Raw genomic sequence first — 27857 nt, 5'->3', positions numbered from 1 at the left:
TGTTTGGTTGAGAGTTTAATTTAATTTAGTTTTGGTAGTGGGTGGAGAGAGAAATAGAGTAATGATTGAAGATAGGGGTAATGATTGGAGAGAGATAGAAAAAAATGGAAAAATAATAATTAAAAAAATAAAATAATGATTGAAAAAAAAAATAAAATAATAATTGAAAACAAAACTAAAACTATATATATGTTTTCTGGAATGGAGTCCCAGAAGTGTTGGGATTCTGTTTGGCGCCAGCAGATAAAAGCACACGGAAACAGTTTGCACTGATTGCACACGGTTATTTCAGTCATCTATCTATCAATCTATGTCTTGATCGAGACGTGTTTACAACTCAACACGCTTTTTTAAGTTATTCTCCGGTTCTTGTTTTGGCGTGATACGTCAAAATGATTTCTTTTTTGTTTTTATTCAAATTATTTTTGTATTTGTTAATTTTATATTAAATTTTGAATTCGTTTTGTCGAAAAGAATCGAAAAAGTAAAAAAAGTAATTGAAACTCGTAATTTTTTTAAAAAAGACCAAAATAAGTCAAAAAGATAGTCTTTTCTTTTTGACTTTTTAAAAAAATTATGAGTTTCAATAAATCAAAAAAAATTGAGTTTCGATCAATTTTCTTTTACGTTTTTTATTCCTCTCGTCTAAAGAATCAAGAAATCACAAAAGTTTGATGCAAAAAAAAAAAAAAAGTTAACTTCTTTATCCAAAACCGCCCTTAACCTACAATTATTTACCCCACCCTCCCGCAATGAGATGCACAGATAGTGCACAGATGTTGATGTGGGGCCACTACGGGTCCCACACAAATGATTCGAGCCATTTATTAAATTTGAAATATTTTTTCAAGGGCCCCAGTAAAAAATCAGCTCAATCCGATACCCATAAGTACTCGATCTAATCATCTAACTTTTCATTCAATTTTGAAACCTGAATGAAAACTTATATGATTAGATCAAGTACTTATAAGTATTGGATTGAACTGATTTTTTACAGGAGCCTTTGAAAAAATATTTTAAATTTAATGAACGGCTTGAATTTTTTGTGTGGAATCCGTAGTGAACTCCATATTAAAATCTGTGCACGATCTGTGCACTATTTGTCTGTGTCGACCGACTTACGCAAGAAAAAAATCATAAGCTCTACGTTCATTGGCAATGTATATACACGTATGTAACTGGAGTTTGACAGGTCAATCCGACGCAGAGATCTTGTCTCTATATGCCTACAACATAATAAAGATCAGTTCACTTGAATGAATAGTAAAATAGATCATCTGAAAAGAGGAAGCGGGGGGCTGCTGTTCCCCGTTTTTGGGTCCATCGCGGTCTCGCTTAGATGATCGGAAGCGTTCATTTTGTAGAGCTCGTCGAGTAAAATAACTATGCAAAAAATCAGCTTAATTAGATTTCATTAAGTGCCTAATTGAAACATTTTTATCTTGAAAAGAATGGATCCCAAACACTGGATCAAATCTATTGTAACCCATGGACCGAGAGTTATATGGGCTCCGATTAGGCACTTAATGGTATCTAATTAAGTTGATTTTTTTGCATAGTTGTTTTACTCGACGAGCTCTACAAAATGAACACTTCCAATCATCGGACCGAGACCGAGGTGGGCCTAAAAACGGGGGACAGCAGCACGCTGCCCGCCCCCTTGGGGTAGTAGCCCCCCCGCTTCCCTGAAAAGATCATACTCCCACCGTCCCAAATTGGATGTCAATTTTTGATATCCGTATCAGTTTCAACTCATTATATTTTTTAATATGAATCTCAAAAAATATGCAATATGGATCTTGTTTGATAGTTCTCGATTAATTCTATTATATAATGTTTTCAAACTCATAAAAAACATTATAGATTGAAAGATATAAGAGATGAAAAATAACACGCATTTCAAAAATTATTATTCTTTTTGGGACGGAGGAAGTACTATAAATAATTAATGCAAACCAAGCAAAAATATCGTATTCTCTGTGTCTAAAAAATAGACGGTTTTTTAGACGGTTGTATGTATAAGTTATTTACACACAATCGAGCTAGCTTGGGGCGTATGAAAGCCACGGCCCCCGCGTTGTTTCAATTTTTTTTAAATTAATATTAATGTAGTTTTTTTTTTGTCAAGAACATCTAGATATTGTATTTCATGTTGGGTGTTACTTAGATATTTAAATCCTCTAAAAATGTGCTCCTTTTAATTGGGTCCTAAAATCCAATTTCTCTCTCTGCGTCACGATCTCTCATAAGTTTTTTCTTCAATTATTAATGTCATTCCTCTTTTTATCTCTCTTCACTTACTACTTGAAAAACCTCCCTCAAAACCTCAACCAAATAAACTATTAGATTTCCGAACATTAATTAAAATCAAAATCTTGTTGTTCATAGTTCGGCCCCTGCGTTTGCTAAATTCTGACCTTCTCATCCACGGCATAGAAGCTAGCCAACTCCCGAAAAAATGTGCTCCGGTATAAATGAAAAGAGAGAATCGCATTTTATCCCTTAACAATGTGCCCAACAAATTCATGCGTTATGCCTTGCAGGCTGGGTCGCATAACTCTTTAATAGAACTCTTTCTCCCACTCTCACTTCTTGCTATACATTCTTGCTTTTTACTCTCACTCTCACATTTTTAGCAGCTTTGGAAAGTTCACGCTTGCGCTCTCAGTCTTGCTTACGCACGCCCAATTACCAAGGTATGACGTAGGTTCGCGCTTTTTTTTTTTTTTTTTTTGCAAGTCTTGTCACTATTATTGTTAGGAAATTTCAATGAAGTGAAAGTGAAGCCGCAGAAGGCTGTTTGGGAGAAGTTTTTCAGTGCCAAGTGGGCACGGGCCACGTGGTGCCAAGCACCATCTTGGTCGTCCAAACGTGTTTTGGACGGTTCATATCTGTTTGGATAATATTTTAGTGTAAAATTATCAAAACACCCCTTCAAGCCCAAACAAATATGTGCAGTTCAAAACACGTTTGGACTGCTGATATGTGTATTCGGCACCATGTGGCCCGTGTCCACACGACACTGAAAAATTTCTCGCGGTTTGGACTTATACTGCACTGTATTACACAAGAGTGATTATAATGGCCTAAGACTTTTCAGTACGATAGTGATAAATTGAGCCCTTGTGTTCACAAATGCATGTGTTTGTCGCTTTGGCAATTCATGATTCAATAATTGAAAATGCCCACTAAGGATCTGTTTGGTATGTCAACAATTAATGAGTTTTTTTAAATTTATTTTGGGATCTTTTGAGTATAGTTTTGGTCGATCGACACTCTATATAGCTTCTAGTCAAAAATAGAAAAATTTATCTTTCGCTTCATTTTGGTGATACAGTTATGAACCTAAAATTGATGAAAAAAAGTTCTCTAAACAAAAATGTATAGCCCAAAAGCTAAAAATTTGGTTTCTTTTTGTGTTCCATATTTTTTTGTCTTTGCTTCATATTTTTATTACGCTACGACTCCTCTCATTGAGACAGATACAATCAAATTCCTAACCCATGTCTAAGAAATCCAAAAAAGAGAAAGAAAATATTAAAAAAACTAAGCTTTATAGAGATTCGAAACATAGTGCCTGTTTGGACGCCTCTTTTTTACATTTTCAGCTTCTCATTCTTTCATTTTGGATGTTTGGGTGGTTAATTGTAGAATGAGTTCACCGTTTCTACTATTCCAGGCGAGAAGTAAGAAAGAGGCTGGGGACGTTTGAGAGCCTACTTTTTGGCTTTTCATTTTCTACTTTTTGGCTTTTTGAATCTGGTAGAGTGTTTGGATAATATATGCAGAATACATTTTGCAACATAAGTAGTGTTTGGGAGATATGTGATAAAAATGAATTATGAGTTGATTTTTTACCATGTTACCCCTGATTATTTATTTTTTTGGAATAACGATCATATTTTTTGGTTTGAAAATCCTTTTTGTTTTTACTTTATTTTTTGATAATTGAAAGCCTCCAACAATGTTTTAATTTTTTATTAAATAACAATGACGTTATTTTTTTCTGCGAACCCACATCTTGGTTTTTTTTCTTTCTTATATTCACTGCAAGTCACGCAAATCAACACTTCAATCCTTTCTTTCTTTCGTTTTTTTTTTTTTTTTTTTTTTCTGTTTTCGTTTTTTTTTTGTAGACATATTTTCCATTGTTTGGTACTTGGGTTGAGACGATTGTTTTTCTGTGCAACGATAATGATTAAAACTGCAAACAAATGTTAGATGAGGGTCGGGCCATATATGGTAAACTGCTAGTACAATGTTAAGAATGTAATAATTTTTTGAGAAAGGTAGTGACAGTTATGTCTTTTTTCCTTGCACCCAAGTTTAATTAGAAAATGAGAAGTTGAAAAACTCGTCCTACCCTCTCTTTTCATTTCAGCCTCTAAATACAAAGTCTGAAAAGTCATTTTTTCAAAACGAGGTTCGGCTTTGGGTTGCCAAACACCCAAAACTCAAAAAGTAGAAATGAAAAAAAAGCTGAAAATGAGGTATCCAAACAGGCCCGCTAGGAGGGTACTTTTCGAATTATTGGATTTTTGTATTTTCAGGTCAATTACTAATATACCCTCCATTTTTCGCTGGTCTATCGTTTTTCTCTCATCAACCCCTACGCAGCAACTACGACTCACGGACTGAACAAAAAACCCCACTTTCCAAACTCTCCTCCGACAACTACAACAAAATTGATCTCCATGACTCGATCTCCATGATGGCAAAATCAAACTCAAGTACAACGGAAACGAGATCAACGGCGGAAAAATCGAACTTCACGGCGACGATAACGGCAAAATCGAACTCGATGGCAAAATAGAAGATGGGTTTGGGATTTGATTTCAATTCGTCGGTTTGAGATTTGATTTGAGTTCATCAAAATAGAAGATGGGTTTGAGGTTTGAGATTTCAGTATAGAAGATGGGTTTGAGATTTGATTTAACATAAAGAAGTCGATCAGTTTCAGATGGGTTTGAGTCGATCGGTTTCAGATGGGTTTGACAGTTCTCCGATTTGTAGAGAGAGAGAGATATATATATATATATATATATAGAGAGAGAGAGAGAGAGAGAGAGAGAGAGAGGTGGTTTTTAATTAACAGAAGATATTTTATGACATGGGCAGGGGCAACATAGTAAAACACGGTAAACACCGACTCATAATTCATTTTCATTCAATATCTTCCGAACACTAACTTGCTACGAAATGCATTATACACATATTATTCAAACACTCTATTAGATTCAAAAAATACATTATGATCATAATCAAAAAAGTTAAAAAGTCAAAAAAATGAAAATGAAAGTAAAAAAGCAGACTCTCTACCGTATGTCTAATATACATACGATTTTTTTCGAAAAAGTTGAACTTCTTCTAGTTATTCGTTTCTTTACTATTTTTTCCCCAGCTTTTGTTTAAGAGAATTTATTTTTTCTATTCGTGTAATAAAAAAGTAAGAAAAAAGGACAATATCTAGAAAAAATCAATGCCTCGACAACTGAGATGTTTTTTTTATTGAACGGCCCAAAAAATAAAGAACGAAAGGAAAATTTTAAAATCAATTCAATGGGTTGACAATAGTAGATATGTGAATGTGTATTAAAGGATGTAAAAAATAAACAGAAATGCCTCTTATCGGACTTCAATTAATACTCCCGCATTTTTTTTCTCGGCGAAAGTCAGTATTGTTAGAATAGTCAAATTAAAATCTTGGAAGAGGTCCAAAGGACCTGGAGTATACTTCAACTCTTAACTTGTTGAACTCATTCCTAAAACCTAAGTGCGCACCCTAATGTCGTTAAGCGAAACACCTCTTAGCCTTTTCTCCCGCTTTTTTGTAGTGGAAGTAATTCTTACAAGTCGAACTTGAGCTGAAGTGCTCATATACATAAGGTAAACATGAATACAACATTCCAAGTACGGTATGTGTATATAGGGCTGCAAAAAAACCGAGTTGCTCATGAACAATTCAAAGCTGATTTGCTAAGGCTTGATTTGGCTTGACTCGTTTAGTGATCGACCCGAGCTTGTGTTTTAAGCTCGCGTAGTAAACAAACCGAGCTCAACACTTTAAAGCTCGATTCGTTTGCAGAGGATTGTTTGAATAGGGCTCAAGTACTCGTTGGGGTAACCTCTTTAACAAAAAAGTCAAGCTCGAGCTTGAGTTGTAGGCTTGTTTACTAGCTCGAGTTTTAGGTTCATTTAGAAAACGAGCTGAGCTTGAACAATACAAAACTCGGCTCGTTTACACCTGTATGTGTATGCTCATTTTAAAGAGAAGCAAAAATGAGCATCTCTAACCAAAGATGTCAAATATGACATGGCGCGTCAAAGTGAAAAAATTGGCATGTGAAACAACTTCAACCAAAATGTCAAACGTTTATGTGTCATTTGACATCCCCCTTCATACCAAATTTGACATTGATGTCAGAATTTATTTTTCATTGCTTTGTACTCTCCAAAAAAATTGACATGATAGTTGGAATGGATATACTCAAGATGTCAAATTGTCACGTAAATCTTCAAAAATATTTGATATTGATATTCTCTAAATAGAGCTGCTTCCCCAACCCCCCCCCCGACACAGCACCCCCCGCGACCCCACCACTCCTTTCCTGTTTTACCCTCCAACTTTTTCTTTCCAATTTTTATTCTTCTTTTTTTCTTTCCTTTTTTTTTTCTCTATTACCCCCTCCCGTTCTTTCCTTCCGACTGTTTTTTTTTCCTTTTTTTCTTATATATATGTATATATATTAAAAAATATAGTTTAAAAAATAAATGTTCAATTTTCAATCCGTTTGAACCGGTACAAAAATGTTATTTTTCCAAACATTTCATCCTAAATGGTCGTAGTAAATTTTTTAATACACTTATTTTTTAAACTATTTTTTAATATATAAACGGTGTAAAAAATAAGTGTTTCAATTTTCAATCCATGTTACTAATCAAACTATTATTTCTTACATTTAAAAAATTTGTTCTTTCTTTCTTACACATTCAAGTCTAATTCTAGATTTTGTAAAGTAATTGAGAGAGAGAAAGAAAAAGTGTTTCAATTGATTATGTTTATCCGACTATTTTTTTTCTCCTTTTTTTCTCCTTTATAGATTAAAAAATATAGTTACAAAAATAAGTGTTCCAATTTTCAATCCGTTTGAACCGGTGCAAAGTTGTTATTTTTCTGATCATTTCATCTTAAATGGTCGTAATAAATTTTTGGCTCCAAGGCCTTTCAATGGACATCCTAAGAGAGTCTTGGAACTAAATAATAAGTCTTAGGGTGTTTTGTTGAAAGGCCTTAAAAAGATATGAGTAATTAAATAAAGAAATAAATTAAAATAATATGATCAGAATAAAAAAATCTTCACACCCGTTCAAACGCATTAAATATTGAAGCACTTAATTTTTTAACCATATTTTTTAATATATATAAACGGTCTCAAAAAATTAAGTGCTTAAATTTTCACTCCGTTTGAATCGGTGCAAAGATCTTGTCAATATAATCAGAATAACAAGATCTTTGCACCGATTCAAACGGAGTGAAAATTTGAGTACTTAATTTTTTAATTTTTTTATTAGACCGTTTATATATTAAAAAATATGGTTAAAAAATTAAGTACTTCAATTTTTAATACGTTTGAACGGGTGTGAAGATCTTTTTATTTTGATCATATTATTCTAAAGAGACATAATCAAATTTTGTCTCTAGGGCTCTCATAATTACGTTTCTGCTTCATAGGATTGTAAATTGATGGTGAGGATTTTTTTTAACCCAAACGTTGCCGTTTAGGGGCAAACTGTGCGGAGTAGAGCCCAGGGCCAATTAAAATGGCGGAGGGAGGTAATTAAAAGGGCTGAGGGAGGATAAAAGCGGAAAAAAGGTATGGGACCGGGAGGGGTGTGGTGTCAGGAGGGTGGGAAAAGCAATTTACTCAAATTTAAAGCCATGGTTGGAGATGCTCTGTCTGGCCCATACAAATGCTAAATCTAGCTTGCTTGCTATAAATTCCGCATTTATTTGGTTAAATTATATGCATGTCGGCCGCCGAAATATGGTTTGCCCAACTTCTGCGTACGGAATATTCAATTACAAGTTAGTGCTCAAAGATACCCAATTACAAGCTAGTGCTCAAAGATACCATAGATAAATATTCTTTTCTCACCCAGTTTTCTGACCCACCTGTATTATCGACGTAATTAAGAACCACATTTGGTTGCCCTAAACAGGCAAATGATAGTTACAGGTTGAATAAGGCATATATAGCTCCACCAAGTTAAAAGTAGTGGTAATACTTAAAATGTTCTTTATAACTTTGCCCCCCACTTTATATATTTGACTGGTGAGGAGGGGAGAGAGAAGTCAACAAAATGGGCTTTTAGTTCCTGTCCAACTTCTTTTTTATAACGGATGTTCGGGCCAACTTACGCGCACTTCGATTAATTTCGGGATCCTGAATATAACGATCAGGTATAACCCCTAATGGCCCCAAGGTTTGAGATGGTTGACTTCCATGGAATTCAAACATGCGACCTCGTGGCCAAGCACTTATAATTGCTTTCATGTCCAATTAATGAAATTATTCCGACGGTATTTTATTATGTACTAAAAAACTAATGAAATCATAGAGTAAATTTTATTTTTCTCCCTTAAGATTGCGACCATTTTATCACTTATAGGTTGATAAGGTTTGATTTTTATTTTTTCCCCAAAATTTGTGCTCTAGATTATCGGCCTTGTATCACAGCCCACAGGTGTCAATTGGGAAAAAAAAATCCATTTAGTTTAGGGGCAAATTGCAATTATATTAAACCTTAACTAAGGAGTGGAAAGTTAGAATTGGTGTCAAAAAGTGAGAATCAACTCTTCCCGCAAAGAATCTCTGATCAAATTCGAACCATGCAGCAATGGACGGTCTAAAATTGGACTTTCTACTCGGTCTAAAATTTTGGGTTTTGGATCAGGGAGGATCCAATTATAATCTCACAGAAGTTTCGAGAATTTTAAGATTATGGTTGTTGGAAGACGGTCGCTTTCGGCAATGGAAAGTTCGAGAAGCGTGAGTTGATTTTCGACCAATGCAAAACAATGGAGGATTACTACTCACTGGGTTGGGGGAAAAAAATCAGGCCGACAGTGGATAACACGCGGAAAAAGGACAAATCCCAAAACGCGTCAATTCTTCAAAAAGTCATGCGCTCTTGTTCACAAATTCTCACACTGTGTTAATTCTCCAGCTAACCAAGAAGTTATAGACTACTTTTGATTGTTCAAAAATGTCAAGTTATTTCTACTAATAACTCATAAGTTGCAATGATATATGAGCGGGTCAAAGCAAAAAATATAGGGAAAAATGGAGAGGAAGAAATTGTGGGTTAGTACGAACAACTTGACAAAAGAACCTAAGCTGCAGTGCAAAATTGTTAGTGAAAACGGAGCCTCGATCCTTGCTCGAACGAATTTTAGTTAGGATGCGTTTTAAAGATACTTTCACGCTCGCGTTCACACGCACGCGAATTACATTAGACTTTTAGAGCACAAATGGACAAACCTTTTTTTGTAAGCCTTCCAACCAGACAATCACAGTTGCACATCAGCCTCGGTATAGATGGGGACTTGCCGACTTGGGAGTAGTCTTTGGGCTACTGCCAAGATTTTTTTAGGGAGTGGAATCCTCTGGCTCCACCCCAAACGGTTCTGTTCACATTCATGGAAGCCTGGAAGGTTTTGAAAAAAAAAAACTAGGTAATTTCTTCACTTTCCTTGTGGTCAAGGTGGTTTGGTGTGGACAAACAGAGGTCGGGAAGTTCTAGAGAGAGAGAGAGAGAGAGAGAGAGAGAGAGAGAGTTTGGGGTAATTTCTTCACTTTCCCTATTTTCTCTTCCTTCACTCTTCTCTTTCAGTCCCCCACGCTTTCGGACTCTTTCTTAGTTTCTCTCCTTTCCTCTGCTCTCCTCTCCCACCTCTATCGATGTGAGATGGTTGAGACTCTCTTTTTATGGAGAGAAGTTCTCCCACTTTCTCCATTTTTTAACTCGGGGAGCCCAAATTTGGGAAATTAACTCTGCGTTTACGGCTCTCAAATTCAATTAGTTTTGATGATGGATTTGTGGGTTCTCCAGCAGTAGCGGTGGCGGCGCCAAGCAGCGGCGACTGCAGCGGGGTGGGATGAAAGGCCGTTGAGCTCCAGCGCGTACGATGTGATTCTTCCATCTTCCTAGTTCCTCTAGCCACATCCACGAGTGGATAGGTGGTCTCCAACACTGCAGCTATTCAATTTTGCTGCTTTTTGCTTATTTATTTCCTTTTTGTTTCTTTTTTCCTTCGGACCTTTTGGGTCCTTATTGTATCTATTATTTTCGGGCCTATGGGTCAGCACAATTTGTATCTGATTTTATCAATTCTAAGTTGCGTTTCCTTAAAAAAAAAGAAGCTGGTTAGGTGCACCTGTTGCACAAAAATTTCTTCACTTCCAAATTTTACCACATCATCATCATTCACCCAAGTAAAGAGGAGAAAATGTAAAAAGGTAACACAGGAAACTTTTTGATTACAAGAATCACCATTCCTGTATAACAGTATGACCAAACGAACAGATTTCAAATGAAAACAATCTATCGGATCAAAATAAAATAAACTGAAAACAATATAATGCTGATAACTAACGGCAATTTAGATGGCTGCAGCATGGCTATGCCATATGACACTACCACCACTAAACAAGGTAGCCAAAAGAACTACAACACTCAAAAACATCTGATTCCCAAACTACAAACGACAACACACTGCTAATATTTACAACTGCATCTCCTACATGGTGATGCTTTGATTTCATTTATTTTGTTCTGTTACGTGTTTTCGGTTCTGTTTTTCTGTTGCGAAGCGAAAAACACCCTACTCTTCTGCTGGTAGTGCAGAAACTTCAGTTTCAACTCCAGCGCTCGATCAACTCCATCCAGTTGCATCAGACAAAATTATCAAGAAATCATCGTTAATTCTTTAACCGTCGAAATCTGCTTCATTGCCGCCAAAATCAGACTCGGAGCTTATATCAATTTCCTTTTCTGGACAATCGAGTTGTGTGCATTCCTCTGCGACCGAAGTATACGACGGACTGTTGTTTTCCGAATCGTGACTCCTGTTTGTTGGGGTAAAATCTTCCTTCTTCACCACATTGAAAACGATCCCGTTAGGAATCCTCTCCGGCTGCAAAAGATCACCTTCGGCAACCATGATGCTTGAACTGTTCGCAACAACTATGTTAGGGAAATCTCTTTGATTGGATTCCACGTCCAAGCTTCTATCAGGGGTTGCAACCCTATAATTCTGATCGCTCGGATCCTTTCCTACCAACTGAACAAGGAAATCATTAGGCTGATGTACTTTGCTCAGTTTTCCATCAATATCCAAACTTTGGACGTAATCGACGAATGTATCTGCTGAAGTCGTCCTCATTAAAGGACCGCCAGATCTTGTCCAAGAATTGAGATCAGCGCTCTCCGATTCACTATCACTTCCCTCGTGATGTACGTTACGGTGGATCCGCGAGTTCCGGGTGGAGTGACTTCCCGTGGACCCCACCCCCCCTTGATGAATGTCAACTAGGACGTCTTCGTCGAGGGACCCAGTGGAGTTCTCCCTTGCAATGCAGTTCCATGACGGAATCCTCTTAGAAGCGTGGAATCTAACTAGGCCATGAGAGGACGCGGCAGCTCTCTCTGCGCTCCTCTTGAGTCTACGCATGTGGTTTAGAATTGACACACATTCGTCTAGAGCAAGCTCGATCCCACAATTGGCTTTTATGGCAGAGAGCTTCTCCCACGTGCACCTCCGTCCTTGGTTGGCGGACTTTTGAAGCTCTGAATAAGATGGGTTCTGTATGACTTTGGATAGCTAAAATGGGGAAAGGAGAAAATGATGTTAATTTACCGGTGTTAAATGGTCGTTGATCCACACTAGTGTAAACACAAAAATGCAATTGCAACCAGACATAGTGCATACATTGAGTCATTGAAAAGCCTCAAGATCAACAGTATAAGAAGCCAATATGGACTGATCCATCCAAAGCTTGAAGACAAGAGTTTAGGAAAATGGAAAACACAGATCTCATGAAAAATCTATTCAAGTTGAAGGTATGGATGTAAACCAGTCATGTGGCCGAGGCCACTTCACCTCAACCACAACACCCTCAGAAGGTGGTTTGTTTTTGGTTTATGTGGGAAAGAAAATCTATATTTCCAAATCAAGTGTGGATAATAGGAGAAAGTCTGTCAAAGGAGGGCATTGGAAAACTTCCTTCGAGTCACAAGCACTTAACTGAACAAAAAACTCCAACCCTTGGCTTGAAAGGAGAGCATTGCATTGGCTACGAGTGGTTCCGATGGTAATAAACCCAGGAGAATTCTGGGTATCTGCCATGATTTTCCATTCTCGTTGTTTCTTCCCCTTTCTTCTCTGTGAGAGTGATTGCTTCACATTCAGGGTAGGCTTAAAAGCTTCACAAAGCAGTCATGAAGCACCAGACTAAACTAAATGAGGAGGAGAGGCTCCACCCGGAGGCCACTCCCCAAGATGCAGGCAGCCCAAGTAGACTGTAGTACTAAATTTATTTTATTTTTCAAAAAGATAGAAAATAAAATAAACATGTATTTGGCCCTCCAATAATTTTATGACATGTCACCCATGTCGCATGTTCTATGTTCTTCCATTGTCGGAAGAGAGCACATTCGCCTCTAGTTTTCTCCTTATTCTTAGCTACTGCTTCTTCATTCAAAATTCAATACAAGAAGAAAAGAAAAATCGTACTCTCGCTTGATGAAATACCTGAGCTAAGGTAGCAGGCATTACAATAGTGACATCACCCTCCCAATCTTGCGCAAACAGCTTGGCGAGCCCCCCAAGTGGAAAACCAAGTTCCAGGATCTGATTGCATCTGTGTTTCACCTCCATCTCGACTAGATGAGCAAGCTGCATGCAAAGAACTAAAACCATCAACTCCTAATCTTAATAGAAGCAGCCATGGAGAACATAAACTTGCTGAAATTCAAACCATAACAGGTCCAGGATAAATAACCTTTTTAATATGGGCAAATAACCAGTTAGTTAGCCAATATAATCTTTCTCAAGTTACTGGGGAAACCAAAGCCCAAAAAAAGAGAGAATATAGAAGCTGGGAGAAGGGGTTACACTTGTTTCAAAAGTGTTCAGTATATTCCAGTAAAAATCCAGATGTCCAACGACAATGTACATGTCACACAAGAAGTAAAAGACTTGCACAGATGCAAGTTTTCTCATATTGGGAGGTTTTGAGAACTCTACTACAACTGGGGGAACTTTTGCATGACCAAATTCCAACTAACTCACTGCACAACAAATTTGATGTTCCAGTAGAATCTCTAAAAGGAAAATTGTTTGGCACTAACAACAGAAACTTTGAACAAGAAACAGGACTAATATTACTGGACACTTGCAACACAGAACTAGCATTTGATACGATAACCTTTTCTATGAGCAATAGCTCAATCATACCACTTCTTCAGTCCCACGCCATCACCTTGTTTTTATTTTCACCATCATCTAGTTAATAAGCAAAACAGATAGATTGAGTCTAACTGTCCAAGAACCTAGGAGCAACTTTGAGGGCATTGTGATATTGCAAATGCAGAAAACAGGACGAACTATCCTAATGCCTACATAGATATTGTTGCCACAAATAAAAAAGAGCAATAGCAACTGAAACATTAGAATTTAGGAGATTGATTTCTTCAGATTATGTAGGAGCTAGATTCATACAGAGGATAACTGGGCCAAAGGGTTAAAACTTCCTGTAATTCTTTCCTTAGCAGCATGCTGGCATCGATATCACATCCTAACGATACTTAAAATTAATGCACTGTTTCTTTCCATTTCATTCTATATAGTATAATACACACCTAGAGGAGCATATAACAAATGCAGTGTCATCTTCAAGAGTGGTTAGAAACAGCAATCGAAGATATTAGAAAAATGCCAAGCACTATCAATAAAGATCAAAAGAATCAACAATTCAAGTCCAGTAGCACGCACCTTAGCAGCGAAGTTACCTCCATAGGCTCTGACAATATCCTTCATCCTAAGTAAAGGCGCAATATGAGGATTCGCCTGACTCACAATAAAATGATTGACATTGAAAAGCTCCTTCAGCTGCATCATGGGCAAATCTATCTCCAGGCTTCCATCCCTCCACCTACGTGGTGAAGACCCAGAAGCATCATCAGGATCAAAATTAAACGGCGGGTGATATGGAACAATTTCTCCGCTTCTATCTTTTGCCATCAGTTCCTGGGCTTCATAAAGCCCAGGAAAGGCACAAGAGGCAGTCACTGCACTCCATATGACAACATGAGGCGAAGTTAAATAATTAAGGCATCTAGGAGGTTCATGTTTCCTTGGTGAGCAAACCGTAATTCCTAAAACTCGCCCAGTCATATCGTATGCTTCTTGGAATGTGAGATTATTAGTGAGATTCCTTAACAGTATTTGTAACTGTCTGATCTCATGCAGTGCTCCTCTAGTCATCACCCTCTTGAAAACCGTGAAAATCCCACCCATTTGGTCGAAAAACTGCAAAGAGTGCCAAGAATCCTCGAAGAAGCTTTGGAGCTCAGGCCAAGATCTAGTGGCCACAACAGCACACATAACTGACCCAACACTGGACCCCGCTACAATCCGAGGCAAAACCTTATGCTCCACCAAGGTTTTCACCACACCAACGTGGAAAGCGCCAAGCGAAGCACCCCCGCTCAAAAGCAAAGCAGTCCTTCCAAAAGCATGTCTTGTTTCATGCATAAAGGCAAGTTTCTCTTCCAACAGAAGCTCCTCCGAATCGGAATCACAAACCATTCTCAATTGAGTCGAAACCTCATCGATATAGTCCTGTATCAGTTTAGGCACATGGAGCCTGCCCTTATGAAGCTCAGGGTTGCACATGTTACCAAGGTTTCTAACAAGGTCAGCGCGCATACAAAATATGATATCTCTCAATGAACATTCTTGGCGACGGTGTCTAAGCTCTTGGAGCTTATTCCTAACCAATTCTTCGTCGTAAAGGTTCGACTCGTTCATCCTAGGGGTTTCCTTATCTAGCATCTTAGCAGCATGAGCCCATTCCTCATAGGTTAAGGCAGCTCTCATCATATTCCTCCAAAATTTCCTCCTATATGCCATCTCAGCCTTCAATTTCACGTTCGTGTACCGTTTCAACAAGAAAGCTATAAGTGTCACCAATGCTAGAACCCCTTGTGGATTCCCAGGGTGGAGCCATGAGATCATGGGTATCAAATGGCTCTTCAAATAACCCTTAACCCCATGGAAGTAATATATCAACAGGTGAAAGATATGTTGCCTAAAATGCGAAATCGAGTTGCAGAATAAGATTCTGAAAGCAATTGTCCTACCCATGATGGTTGAAGGCCCAATTGAGAATGGATCAACACTGGCCTCATTACTTATATCCATGTCTTGACAACAAATGGATTGTAATTAACACCGATGGTTCTAAGAAAGGAATCTCTGGGTATGCAATAATTAATCCAAAAAATGAAGCTTTCCCTGGAACAAAGAACTGGGTTTGGTTTAACAAAGATTTTTTCTTTAGCTCTTAAATCAATAAGTTACAGACAACATAACAAATGGGTTATTTCCAAAAAAGAAAGAGCACAAATGGGTTTTCTCCGTTGGGCTCAAAATATACATTCAGCAACCAATTAAACGAGCTCCTAATTAACAGAAAGAAAGAAAAACGAAATCAAAGACAAAAATGCCAACCTCTTGGACCCCTATAAGGATTTGGATTATGAAGAAGAAGATACAGGAATTGATCCAATGTGTCCAAAGAGACAAAAAGGGTTTGTCAATTTGAATGGCAAATAGTGAAGAATTTGACAATGACCACCGACTGAAAAGTCAAGAAAACAGATTTCTTAATAAATAATTAAGGCCTGTCTCTTTCTCTGTATTACTCCATTACTAGTATTAAATACAATTGTGGAATTAGATAGAGATGGGAGTGGCTCTGGTAATGCGTTGGGATCTGGAAAAAAGACAGAACGGGTATGGGAAAAGGGAGATTGGGATAACGATCTGGAGAAGTGGTTACGGTAATGTCTATATTATATTTCTAGTTTTTTTATGTTTGTTTGTGGGGATAGAACTGAGAGGAGGATAAGGAAGAGCTGTCTCTCTCCTCTCTCTCTCCTCTCAAATTCTTCGTCTTCTTCTTCTCCTCTATCTCTCTCTCTGCAACATGACAAAGATCAATTCTTTATGTCCGGATAAGACAATAAAAATGGAGTAGCACTTTGGTTAACATGGGCTTAGCAACCAAACTATCTTTTCCTGACGGTGAGGGTGTTCGAGTAAGCTAACACGGACTTCAATTATGGGAAAATGACGGTTAATAATATGTTTTGATAATTAATACCCGTCAAGGATATTCAAATATTAACAAATGTTTTTAGCTTGTCTTTGGCGGGTATTAGTTATCAAAACAAGTCCTGGGCCGTCATTTTTCCTTCAATTATTTCTCTCATAGGTCCGGTTAAAAGTAGGTCATTCACGCCGGAACTAGAACATTCACAACAAATTTCTTTCTTGCGACATAACTCAAAGGATTGCCGAGTTTTGAACTCTTTAAGATGTCAATTTACGGTTCATCTATATTACCAGTAAAGCTATAGTTAGATAGCATTATGAAGTCTACAACTACAACAGTTGGCCCAATTGAAAAGGAGGTCTCTGGGCTTTGCCTTCGATTGGAACGCAGTAACCCACCTTTGCTTGTACTGGTTATGGACTCTTGTATTGGGCCTGCATACATAAATGCATAGTATATAGAAAATAAAAATGGCAGAAAAATGGGTGGGAAAATGATACTGTTCATCACAATGCTAATTTTTTTTTATTATTTCTCCTCCTCTCCCAACCAAATAATAGAAGAGAAAATTTTAAAATTTTTCTTTTATTTCTCTTCTTTTCCACAAGTTTCAGACAAAGCATAAGTAGGAGATAAATGAATAGCGACAAAATAGAACAACTAATGTCATTCCTCCGCACAATCAAAATTGCTAAGCGCATTGAAAACTAATGACATCCTCTTCGTATCCATCTCTCTATGTCCTTTCAAACCTTTCTACAACTCCTATTCTGTGGCTCAATTTCTGAGCTAAAACGACGATCAAAATCGTTTCTCGTAAGTTTTGCAAGAGATATTATCTTTGTAAAAAATAAATTTGTCTATAATACATCAGTATCTCAACTAATGAAGGGTTATAAACTGACAACCAATGCGAGTTTAAATTTTAATCGACCATTTAATCAAAAGATAAAATACGTTTTTTTTTCACGTGTCTATCGACATCAAATCAAATCTTTTTTATTTTATTTTATAAAGTCTTCAATTTTATAAATCTTGAGATCATCTTTGGGTCTTAAAGTTGAAAATTTAGAGGAATATATAGGTAGATGGGATTTGGCTCCCATCCATTCCTTTCTATCTAGTCTAGTTTGGGCCCCTTTTCGAGCCTTTCCTAAGTCCACAATAATGATCGGAACTGTTTATTTTTCGAATTCACCTAAAACAACCACGTCGGAAATCAAGTTGATGGGATATCCCCTTGATATGATTTCGAAATGTTTCAATCTTGTTAAAAAATAAGTGTGCGACACAATATTGCAACCCATTTGGCACAATTATCTAAATCTTAATGCATTTCAAAATCACATCAAACGGTATTTGAACAATCTGATTTCTGAGGTGCTTGATGTTCTCAGCAATCTCTGAAAAAATGAACGATTCTGATCATTGTTGCAGATCAGGAAAATAACTCACAAACAGCCCAAACTGACCTGGATGGAGAGAAAACTGGATGGGAGCTGAGTCCAGGTAAATGGGGCACAGCTCATCCAGAGGAACTTCCAGAGGAACATTTGACAGATCTTGTTCCCCGCCAATTTCGACTAACAGAACTGAATCACCGGCGGACGACTACCCTGGCCCCACACGGTCTTATAATTGACTAATGTTTTCTCTTTTCTCTTTTTTCTCGACGGTACCATCTTACACGTAATTCAACTAATCTCTTGTGCGAAACGGTCGAAAGCAAGATATTCGCGTCGAGATTAGGAAATTTACAAAAAAAATTACTTTCTTTCGACTTAAGCCCAAGAATCGAACCCTTAACAACTGTGAACCGTGGGAGAAGCAAATCTAAGAATATGTTTCATGTCATAGGAAATTTCAAGCATCCTATATTTATTGTCCTGTCGAGGTCGGTGATCGCAACCACCCAATTACGTTCACACTTCTGACATGGCTAAAATAAGCCCCTTTTTTTCTTTTTGCAAACTCCCAATGCACAAAATTTAAATACTCCTACAACTCTCCCCATTTTTTAGAACTCTTTTAGAATTAAATTTGTTGAAGTTATCATGTATTTATATTATACACTCCCCATTTAAAAAAAAAAACCCCATTAATGAAAAATCACAGTCATTTCTTAGCATAAAATAAATCCTTTCCTAGATAATTTTGAAATTCTTGTACGTGAATTTAAGGATCTCAATTAGTAGTTCAATGACGAGGCAATTGCCTCGTGTAATAAATTTTAACATTTTGTGCTTTATGTCATCTCTAATTATAGCGTTTCAGTGTCTCATGAGAATTACAACTTCTCACTTTCATACATTGATTATTGTGAGGTCTACAACTTTTAATGCCAACTTATGCAATATATTCTAGGGATTAATGTCTAGCCAATCATATTCTTTCACGCGGCTTTTTAGTTTATTAGAGTGAATCCACGGTATTCTATTACTGTCCAATCAAATCTTGTAACTCGTTTTCAATTCATTTTAGTGAGACCCAAAAGGTTGAACAATTTATTGATTCATTATTTTTGCACATTTTCTGAATTTTTTTTAATTGTGGTCTTACTCGTTAGTCTTTATTTAAAATTAAGCAGGTACGAAGACATAAATAATGAAATTAGAAATGAGTTTTGACTGACTCTCCCTTTGAAATTTCTTCCAAATTGACCTTGCACTAAATAAAAAAGAGTATAATATTTGGTAGCCAATGAGAGAGTAGACTTCTAACTCTAGATTTAACTCTATGACTTCTTGGTAGGCAGAAAAATACAAATGGTGTGAGCCGTGGATGTATTCAAATATACGGTTGGAAAATCACGTAAATTCAACGTGTCTTGCGTTTTTTCCCCTTTCGTTTCTTGATTATCTTTGCGTGTTGTGTGTTATTGTAGTTGGTTTGGCTGTATTCTCAACACAATGTACTACTTTTTTACAATTTGGAAATAGATCCTATATGAACCATCTAGTTTGTCCATTTTTAATTTCTTATTAATTGAAATCGTCCATATTGTAGTCCTATTTTTTATTAGTATATATTTCATACACTTCAATACATAATTTATTGAACGCTATAATAACATATTAAACATTTAATCCGGGAAAAAAAAATCTGAACATAGAAAATTAAGTTCCAGTTTTTATTTATTTTTTTACATACAGAAATTAAAATACACTTCGAGATGTGTTTGGATTCCGTTTTATTAAAAACATTTATAGCTACTTCAATGAAGACAGTCTTGCCAACCAGATCTCGCCAAGCAAACAAATTAATGGCCGTACTGCATGCCTTGACTAGTGTGCAAAAGTCTTCTCGCAAAAGAGAACCGCAAAAATGGGGTCGGATCATCTCATGTCCAAGTTTTGATAGGAGGAAACAGTCCAAATCTTTTTTTTGAAAGAGAGTAAGAGGGTAAATCTTGACCATGAGAAAATCAATGATTCGAATCTGCCCAAAGATTCTTCCCGCGCGAAAACATTTAGCTACTTCAATGAAGACAGTCTTGCCAACCAGATCTCTCCAACCAAACAAATTAATGGCCTTACTGCGTGCCTTGACTAGTGTCCAAAAGTCTTCTCGCAAAAGCCAACCGCAAAAATGGGGTCAGATCATCTCCGGTCTAAGTTTTGATAGGAGGAAACAGTCTAAATCTTGACCGTGGAAAAATCAATGGTTTAAATCTGCTCAAGGACTCTTTGCGCGAAAAATACATTTCTTCCGATAAAGAATCTTCGAGCAGATTCGAACCATTGATCGCAAGATTAGGCGATTCGAATTTCAACTATCTCCTCTAATAAAAAAACACATGGATTTGAAAGGATCCACTTCCTGCAAAAATTATGCCAATTCAGTCCCGAGGTTAATTTGGTCGGTGAGTGAATTTGCTTTTCACAAAAGCAAGTCAAGGCAGCCATTTTGTACAATTCAAAGCGTCACACTCAAATGACTCAAACCTCAATCAACACTCAAATAGGAATTTTCCCTACTAGCAGCTGGAAGCTGAAGATGAAGTTTACACAACAACAAAAAAGCCAATCACTTTAGTCCAACCCCAAACTTTGGAATCTCACCTTTCCGATTCATTTATTAACTTTTCGTGCAAAAAAATCAACCACACATTGAAAGCCACTCTGTTTTTATTGGGAATTCCAAATAAAAACCAAATCTCTCTGGGGAAAATCCCATCTCAAAAAACACCTACACACACACAATTCAAACCTTTCTTAATTTCCTCGCCAATTTAAAAATCAATTCCCAAGATTCTCCCTTCTGTCAGAGAAATCAAACTCCATGAAAATAGAATCGTCTTCTCCAAACAGGGGAGAAACAGAGTCAAAGAAGAAACTGAAGAAGAGTAGATCCATTAAGCTATCCAGAATGTCAACCACAAACCCATCTGGGAAATGGGCAAAAACCCGGCTGGTTCAACCAGTTGACTCGGTCAGTGATGATGCAAGCTCGGAAAACCCAACTCAAATTGAGTTCTCCTCCACTCCATCTCCAACCCATTTGAAGGAAACCAGCAACTCTGAATCCAGTTTTGAAAGAAACAATTCGCAGGAAGAAAAGGAATCGGATCCCTGGAATCCAAATACCGTTTCTTTCCCGTACGCAAAGCCATTGGGAAACCCAAGAAAGGTGCTTAGTTTGAAGTCAAATAGGCCATTGAAGAAGAAGAGCTCGAGAATTGCTCTGTTTTCGAACTTTGCTGATGCTTATGTTATGCCCCACCGGGACGGAAACGAATCCGATCGGGCCTCCGTCGGTTCGTCGTCTGGCTCGAACCAGGAGAGGGGAAAGAGGAGAGGAGCTGAAACTCAGAAGGAGCTGAAGCCGAAGAGCAAATTTGGTACATCAAGATTCGATCACCACCCATCTCCCAGTTCTTTGAAGGCAACAAGCACTTCCGAGGGGAAAAAGATGCATTCACGGGCAAGTTTACTTGATTCTGAATCTAGTAATGGAGGTGGTACTACTAGTTTGAAGACTTTGAAAAGAACACCCAGTTTGAGACCTCTAAGGATTCTAATGAACAAGTCTAGTTTCAAATCCAAGAAGCCTTCAGTAGTGAAGAACTGCGCCCAAATTCCCGAAGTCTCGAGTGTTAACAAAGCCACGTGCTCGTCGGCTCTCAAGAGCTCGAGAGTCTCTCAGAGCGTGGAGGAGAGAGAGCGCGAAAGAGGTTCGGCGGCGGCGAAGGTCTGCCCGTACAACTACTGCTCCCTCCACGGGCATAACCATTCCTCCGCCGCGCCTCCATTGAAGCGGGTGTTATCGAAGAGGAGGCGTCCGTTGAAGACCCAGAAGAGCATGAGGCCGAGGCGGCAATCCTCGATGAGAGGGAAATATCCCGGTGATATAATGGAGTTGCTTGAAGCAAGCCGAGCGGTCATCTTCATAGGGAAAGAGGTGGATTCTGATTTGTCCGTACAAATCTACGCCTCGCCGAGAATGGAGTTTTTGGGAAGATCCAGCAAAGGAAACAAAGATGACAATGTAGCTGAGCTTGTTTTGGGCGAGGCATCGTACTCTGAGAGAGGTTTTCAGGGAAATCTCAATGGAGATAGAGATTTCGTTCCGGGTGAACCAGAAGGTCCACCAGTAACGAAATCTACGATGGGAAATTCTGAATCCAATTCCACTACCGATGAAGTACAAAAATCCCACATTCATACAAGGAACCGTAGTAGCTTGTGGCGCCTGGTACACCAACATATCGAAAACCAGCTACTTGAGGGAAAACATGAGGAAAAGCAGTGGGATGAGGCCAACGTAGATTCGTATCGGGATACGAGTGTTGGAAACCGCGATCAAGATGATCAAGAGATTGAAATCCGGAAGACGTATGCAACCAAGGTGGTGAGAGAAGCAATTGAGAAGATCCTACTTCCGGAAGTTGAAGACCAGTCGTCTGATGACCGGTCGGTTACTTGTGATTTCGGTCCCGAACAAGAGATCTTGGATGACAACCTTGGTGAAGGTGAGAAACTAAGCATTTCAAACTCGACAGGGGCGACGAATGAGGGAGAAAAAATGCAGAAAAAGAAAGCACCCAACAGCTGGAGTAATCTAAAGAAGTTGATCATTCTTAAGAGATTTGTCAAGGCACTGGAAAAGGTGCGAAAATATGACCCACAGAAGGCTCAGCATTTGCCCTCGGAGCCTAGCCCAGAAGCAGAAAAGAATCATCTGAAGCCTCGAATGATCGATCGGAAGAGAAGTTCTGAGGAGTGGATGCTAGACTATGCACTTCAACAGGCAGTGAGTGAACTGGCTCCAACTCAGAAAAGGAAGGTGGAACTGCTTATAAGGGCCTTCGAAACAATGGCTCCATCATCAGATGAAGAGCAGATTCAGCTGAAAATTGAGAAGAGACTTGATGTAAGTGATCTCCTTGGCTTTCGTTAAAGATTCATACTCTTGTTCTTAATTTGAGTTTTCATATTCAGTTTTGCAGAACCCCTTTTAGATACGGTTTTTGGAAACGAAAAATACGCTTCATTTCCATATCCTCTCCAAGTTTTAGCGAAGATGGTTTTCGAGAATATAACCCCATAGATTTTATTTTTTCTTGAAACTTGGATTCTATAAAACCATATTTTGATTCTTAATGGAAAATAGGTTCTTTTTTGAAGAATTCCTTAAGACTCAAGATTTCAAACTAAACAGCTCTATTGTTTTCCTGTAAGTGAAGACATAAACAAAATTTGAGAACTGAAGCCAAACAGGGCCATAATTCTTGAACATGTTCTGCTTGAAGTCAGATGAAAATTGTGAGCTCTTTCGGTATGTAGGTACCTGTGGATGGAAAACAAGACGATTCTGCTCGAACTGGCCAAACTGCAGATGGTAGTGACAAGATTACCTCTTCAACCACAGACAACAAAGAGTCCACCCTCACTGGTAAGCATTCTATTTCCACTGAATCATGTTTACCAGCACACCTCTTGAAGCCTTGTTGACCTACTAGTAGCAGGGACTCGCAACATGATACCGACACTTTTACAGACATGTTTCCTAAACAAAGAACACTACATGCCCAGGAGACGTTAAACATATGAAGTAGATATCACATAATTCCAACCAAACCTAATAAAATAAACCATACATCTGTCTTTTAAGAAAAAATGCATTAATCGATGCATCATAAATTACATCGTCTAATGCAACATTCTATAAGTTATAAACTTGAAAGACAAAGGCTCAATTACACAAGGGACATGCCACATTTCTATAAGTTCTCAGCAATTCTTCTGATGAAATTTCAAACTAAAATTCAGATTTGTGCAACGAAGACGATCCAGAATCAAATAGAGAAAAGTTGGAAGTGGGTGAATTCACTATTGCAACAAAGAGAACAACTACAGATGATAGTGCCAAAGCAGCAGCAGAAAACATCATGACTTCTTCTGCTCGTGGTTGTGGCCCTATCGAGGAACTCACTGAAGCGGAAGAACAGAAGGACAGAGACTCTGAGCCAGACAATGAATCAATTCAACAATTTCATCGAGTCAATGATACTGAACCTGATAATAGCAGTCACGAAGCATACAAAACCGAGCTTGAGAAAGAGAAGCATGTAAGCATGTGGCATTTGATCCATCAACATATGGTAGAAGGCCTTTCTGTGGAAGGCAAAAGCAAAAGCCTCCGTAAAGACAACGAAGAGCAAGTGGGTGAGACCAACACATTGGCTGCAACAGAAAATTCGCATTCATGTCTGGACTCAAGTGCTTGGGAGCAAAGTACAGGAATGGAATGTCATGGCACAGAATGTCAAGAGGTTGAACTCCGGAAAATGTTTGCCATCAAGTTGGTGAGAGAGGCAATCGAGAAAATTCTTCTTCCTGAACTACAAGACCAGTCATCTGATGATCAATCAGTTACTAGTGAAATAACTTCAGACCAAGAGGTGATAGAAAAGAGCCACAGCGAAGGTGGGGAGCAGAACGTTTCAACTCCCATCGATTCTGCTAGAGATGGTTCCATGGATCGCAACAGCAATATGGTCAGGGATAATGTGTCATTCAGTCAACAAGGGACAAGTCTTACAACTACAAATATCTCAGAATCAGAAAATGAGAAAGCAGCATCAAAAGCACAATCCGAGAAGAAAACACCCAAGGGTTGGTCTAATCTGAAGAAATTGATCCTTCTCAAGAGATTTGTCAAGAAACTGGAGAAGGTGAAGAAATTTAACCCAAAGAAACCAAGGCTTTTACAGTTAAAGCCTAGTGCAGAAGCTGAAGAGGTTTCTTTAAGGCATCAAATGATGAATGAGAGGAAAAACACAGAGGAGTTGATGCTTGATTATGCACTTCAGAAGGTCATAAGTGAACTGGCTCCAAAACAAAAACGAAAAGTGGCACTACTTGTGAAAGCATTCGAAACAGTGGCTCCAACATCTGGGACACCACAGATTCAGGTGACGTATCGTGAGTACAAAGATACTAATCCTGAAGGTTGCAGCGAAAGTGAACGGGATAAGTGTGATTCTGAACTCATGGAAGCAAAAAAAGAAGCCGAGGATATTGTCACATCTAATCTCGATATAGGGCCTATTCAATCTACCATCACCAAAGAGAAGTCTAACGTAAGTGACCTCTGCATTCCCCTAGTTGAAAATCCTCTATTGTCCTGATGCTTTATTATATGTTTTGTATTTGTTGGATACGTTAGGACATTTTGGGGACATGTTAGGAGGTCAGCATACATTTTCCATGGGACAACCTCATTTGGAGTTCACCCTTTTCAAGTAATAAGCCTTGTTCAAGAAAGAAAAAGAACCGAGTTATTAAATCCATATTTAGTGAGTTTATTGATCTTATGTCTCCATAATCATTCGTTTCATTTATCACAAATTGGATGCAAATATAATTTCATTTTCACAAGAATCTATAATCTTCCTATATGTTTTATACTCCTACTAGATATGGCTCCAACGTATTCCTAACTTAATGCTTCAAATATGCCTCATCCATGTGTCTATTTTGTGTCAACTTCATATCATGCTTCTTAGCTAATAACATTCACATGTTGTCAAATCACAATATGAATGCCTCTTGTGTGAAGGTTGCCAAGGATAAAGATGTGCAGGAAGCAATACATGAAGATCGGGTGACAACTTTTTGCTCGGAGATTCTAAAAGATGGTTCTGAATCGACTAGTAGAAACACGAAGCTTGATGAGCAATTGATGGCTACCAAAGAAAAGAAGAAAGGATATCCTGAAACAGATTGCACTACCGCAGTAGACTCCAAGACCCAGTTGGACAAACAGAAACATATCAGTATGTGGCACCTGTTATGTCAACACGTTGTATCAGATATTGCCACGAAAGTTGAAAGCCAGCTCCCTGCTGGAGAGGATGAAGATGAACAGGTAGATAGCCCCAACCCCAAGACAAGTCTTTTGAAAAATGGTTCATTTGACAATGAAGGCTCAAGAGGTCAGAGAATTGGATTCAGCCAGAGGGATGCTGTTAAGCTTGTGCGAGAAGCAATAAAGGAAATCCTTTCTCCAGAAGTTAACGATGACTCATCTGATTCTCAATCAGTTGCTAGTGACATTATCACGGAGCAGGAGCTTCCAGAAACGAATCATGGCAATGTTGAAGATTCAAGCATTGAAACTCCAATATATTCTCCCAAAGATGGTAGACAATACAGAAAAACTGAAGAGAAAGAAAAAGAAAATGGGCTTGCAGCTGATAATATCCCTACCTCGGATGAAGAGAATACAGTATCACTGGAGGGAAACAAATCTGACCAGGAAAAGCTCAAAAACTGGAGCAAACTGAGAAAGTTAATGCTTCTGAAAAGATCGATGAAGGCACTGAAAAAAGCTAGGAAGCCAAATTTACGGGCAACACAGAGTCTACCGGTGAATCTTGGCAAAGAAGAAGAAAAGGTCGATCTAAGGCACCAATCAATGGCGGAGAAGAAAAAAGCGGAGCAATGGATGCTTGATTATGCGGTTCAACATATTGTCACTAAACTAACTCCTGCTCGGAAAAGACGAGTGTCTATGCTAGTGGAAGCTTTTGAAGCAGTTGTTCCACTGCCTGAGGCTTAAGGTAAGACTTAAGAGCAATACTCAATTTTTACATTTATAGTTACTTTTCGAAAGTCATCACTTAAATGGTGCTCCTAGATCTCCAAAAGACTAAAAATCACAGATATAATTAAGTTGGCCACCTTAATGGATCTTACTAAATCTCCAAAGGAAAAAGTAACTCCAAAACAATAGACGACGTAGTGTGAGAATTTGAGCTCTATCTGGCTTCAACTAGAGGGGCGTTTCTCATTATTCTACCATTAATCAATGTGCAGGTTGAACGATGAGAAGCTATTGAGGACGTCTGAAGGGCTCAAACTTAATCGAATTGGATGGTTTAGCTGCATATTTCTTGGGGAGGAATTCTCGAACAGAGAGACTACTGCCTTCATCAGAGCTATTAAACTGTAGTTTCTGTTTTGGATGTAGCCAGATAGCAGATTTGGGTAAGTTGTAGATTAAAAGCAAAAACAGAAAGAAAAAAAAGAGAGAGAGAGAGGTACGCATAGGTAAAAGAGTTCCTTTGGCTTTCGAAGTCCTAGGGACGTTAGGATTGAGGAGAGCAAATACAATAAGTTTTCAAAGATTCCTTTGTATAAAGTTATCTGTTGTATAGATTCTTCACGACGCTGTTGTGTATCTTAAGCGATTGTTGATTGTGTGTTTTGGTATCATCAAAGTAGAGGATGTATCATAAAATGTTTGTTCTTGGTATGATTAAATGCGATAGTCCTGTCTTGGTATGATTAAATGCGATAGTCCTGTTATGTTAGGACAGTCTATCTCAACGTCTTTGCGAAATCAGTATACCAAGGTGAACAGAAACACACATTTAGAATCAAATGCCATCTACGTTAGCTGGATCCTTACAAAATGTATTTTTACTCGTGTAGGATACTCGACACTCAAGTAAGGTATGACATCAGGGTCGGACATGTTTAGCTGGACAATGACTTAACAAGCATATTTTCTAACTTAAATTTCCAATGAGCTATGCATGGAACTACTATGACATGCACGCAAAGATTCAAGACAAAATGGTGTTTACCATTAAAGCTTCGGCTTTAAATGGGCCCGTTGGTGGAATATGGGATTGGTCCTCTAACGACTGTGGATGTGCGCGTAAGCTGTCCTGAACGCCCGAGTTGTCAAAAAAGCCATAAAATATGTATCCTGCCAGATGAAAGTACTGAAAAAGGAAAATTCAAAATTGGACCATGTATATATACATATATACACATATATGTGAGTCATTTCAATCCACAGAAGAACCGGGTGGCTCACTGCTTGACTGTCACAATTGACACACAAGACATAAAAATTTAATGAAATTGCACAAGACTGTCAAATGAATAAGCTAACCACAATAAAGAAGTAGCGTCCATTTTCGCTGTCTAACCCATTAGC

The 27857-nt window shown here is 38.1% G+C and overlaps 2 protein-coding genes across 2 annotated transcripts; one reads left to right on the top strand and one right to left on the bottom strand.

The window, feature by feature from the left end:
* Positions 1-9771: 9771 nt before the first annotated feature.
* On the bottom strand, positions 9772-16279 carry LOC131318610 (triacylglycerol lipase SDP1). Its single transcript, XM_058348516.1, has 3 exons — positions 14057-16279; positions 12815-12958; positions 9772-11884 (listed from the first exon to the last, which is right to left on the bottom strand). The coding sequence occupies exons 1-3, from the start codon at positions 15485-15487 to the stop codon at positions 10991-10993; spliced, it is 2469 nt and encodes an 822-aa protein (XP_058204499.1). The 5' UTR covers positions 15488-16279; the 3' UTR covers positions 9772-10990.
* Positions 16280-20351: 4072 nt separating this feature from the next.
* On the top strand, positions 20352-27113 carry LOC131318608 (calmodulin binding protein PICBP). The gene is made up of 5 exons (XM_058348514.1): positions 20352-22775; positions 23189-23297; positions 23675-24987; positions 25467-26469; positions 26726-27113. Exons 1-4 carry the CDS (start codon positions 20685-20687, stop codon positions 26466-26468), a joined length of 4515 nt encoding a protein of 1504 aa, XP_058204497.1. The 5' UTR covers positions 20352-20684; the 3' UTR covers position 26469; positions 26726-27113.
* The last annotated feature ends 744 nt before the right edge of the window (positions 27114-27857 follow it).

Source organism: Rhododendron vialii, chromosome 3a (assembly GCF_030253575.1).
Source record: "Rhododendron vialii isolate Sample 1 chromosome 3a, ASM3025357v1".
NCBI lineage: Eukaryota > Viridiplantae > Streptophyta > Magnoliopsida > Ericales > Ericaceae > Rhododendron > Rhododendron vialii.
The sequence above is the reverse complement of the archived record's forward strand: the minus strand, read 5'-3'. Positions and strand labels throughout refer to the sequence as shown.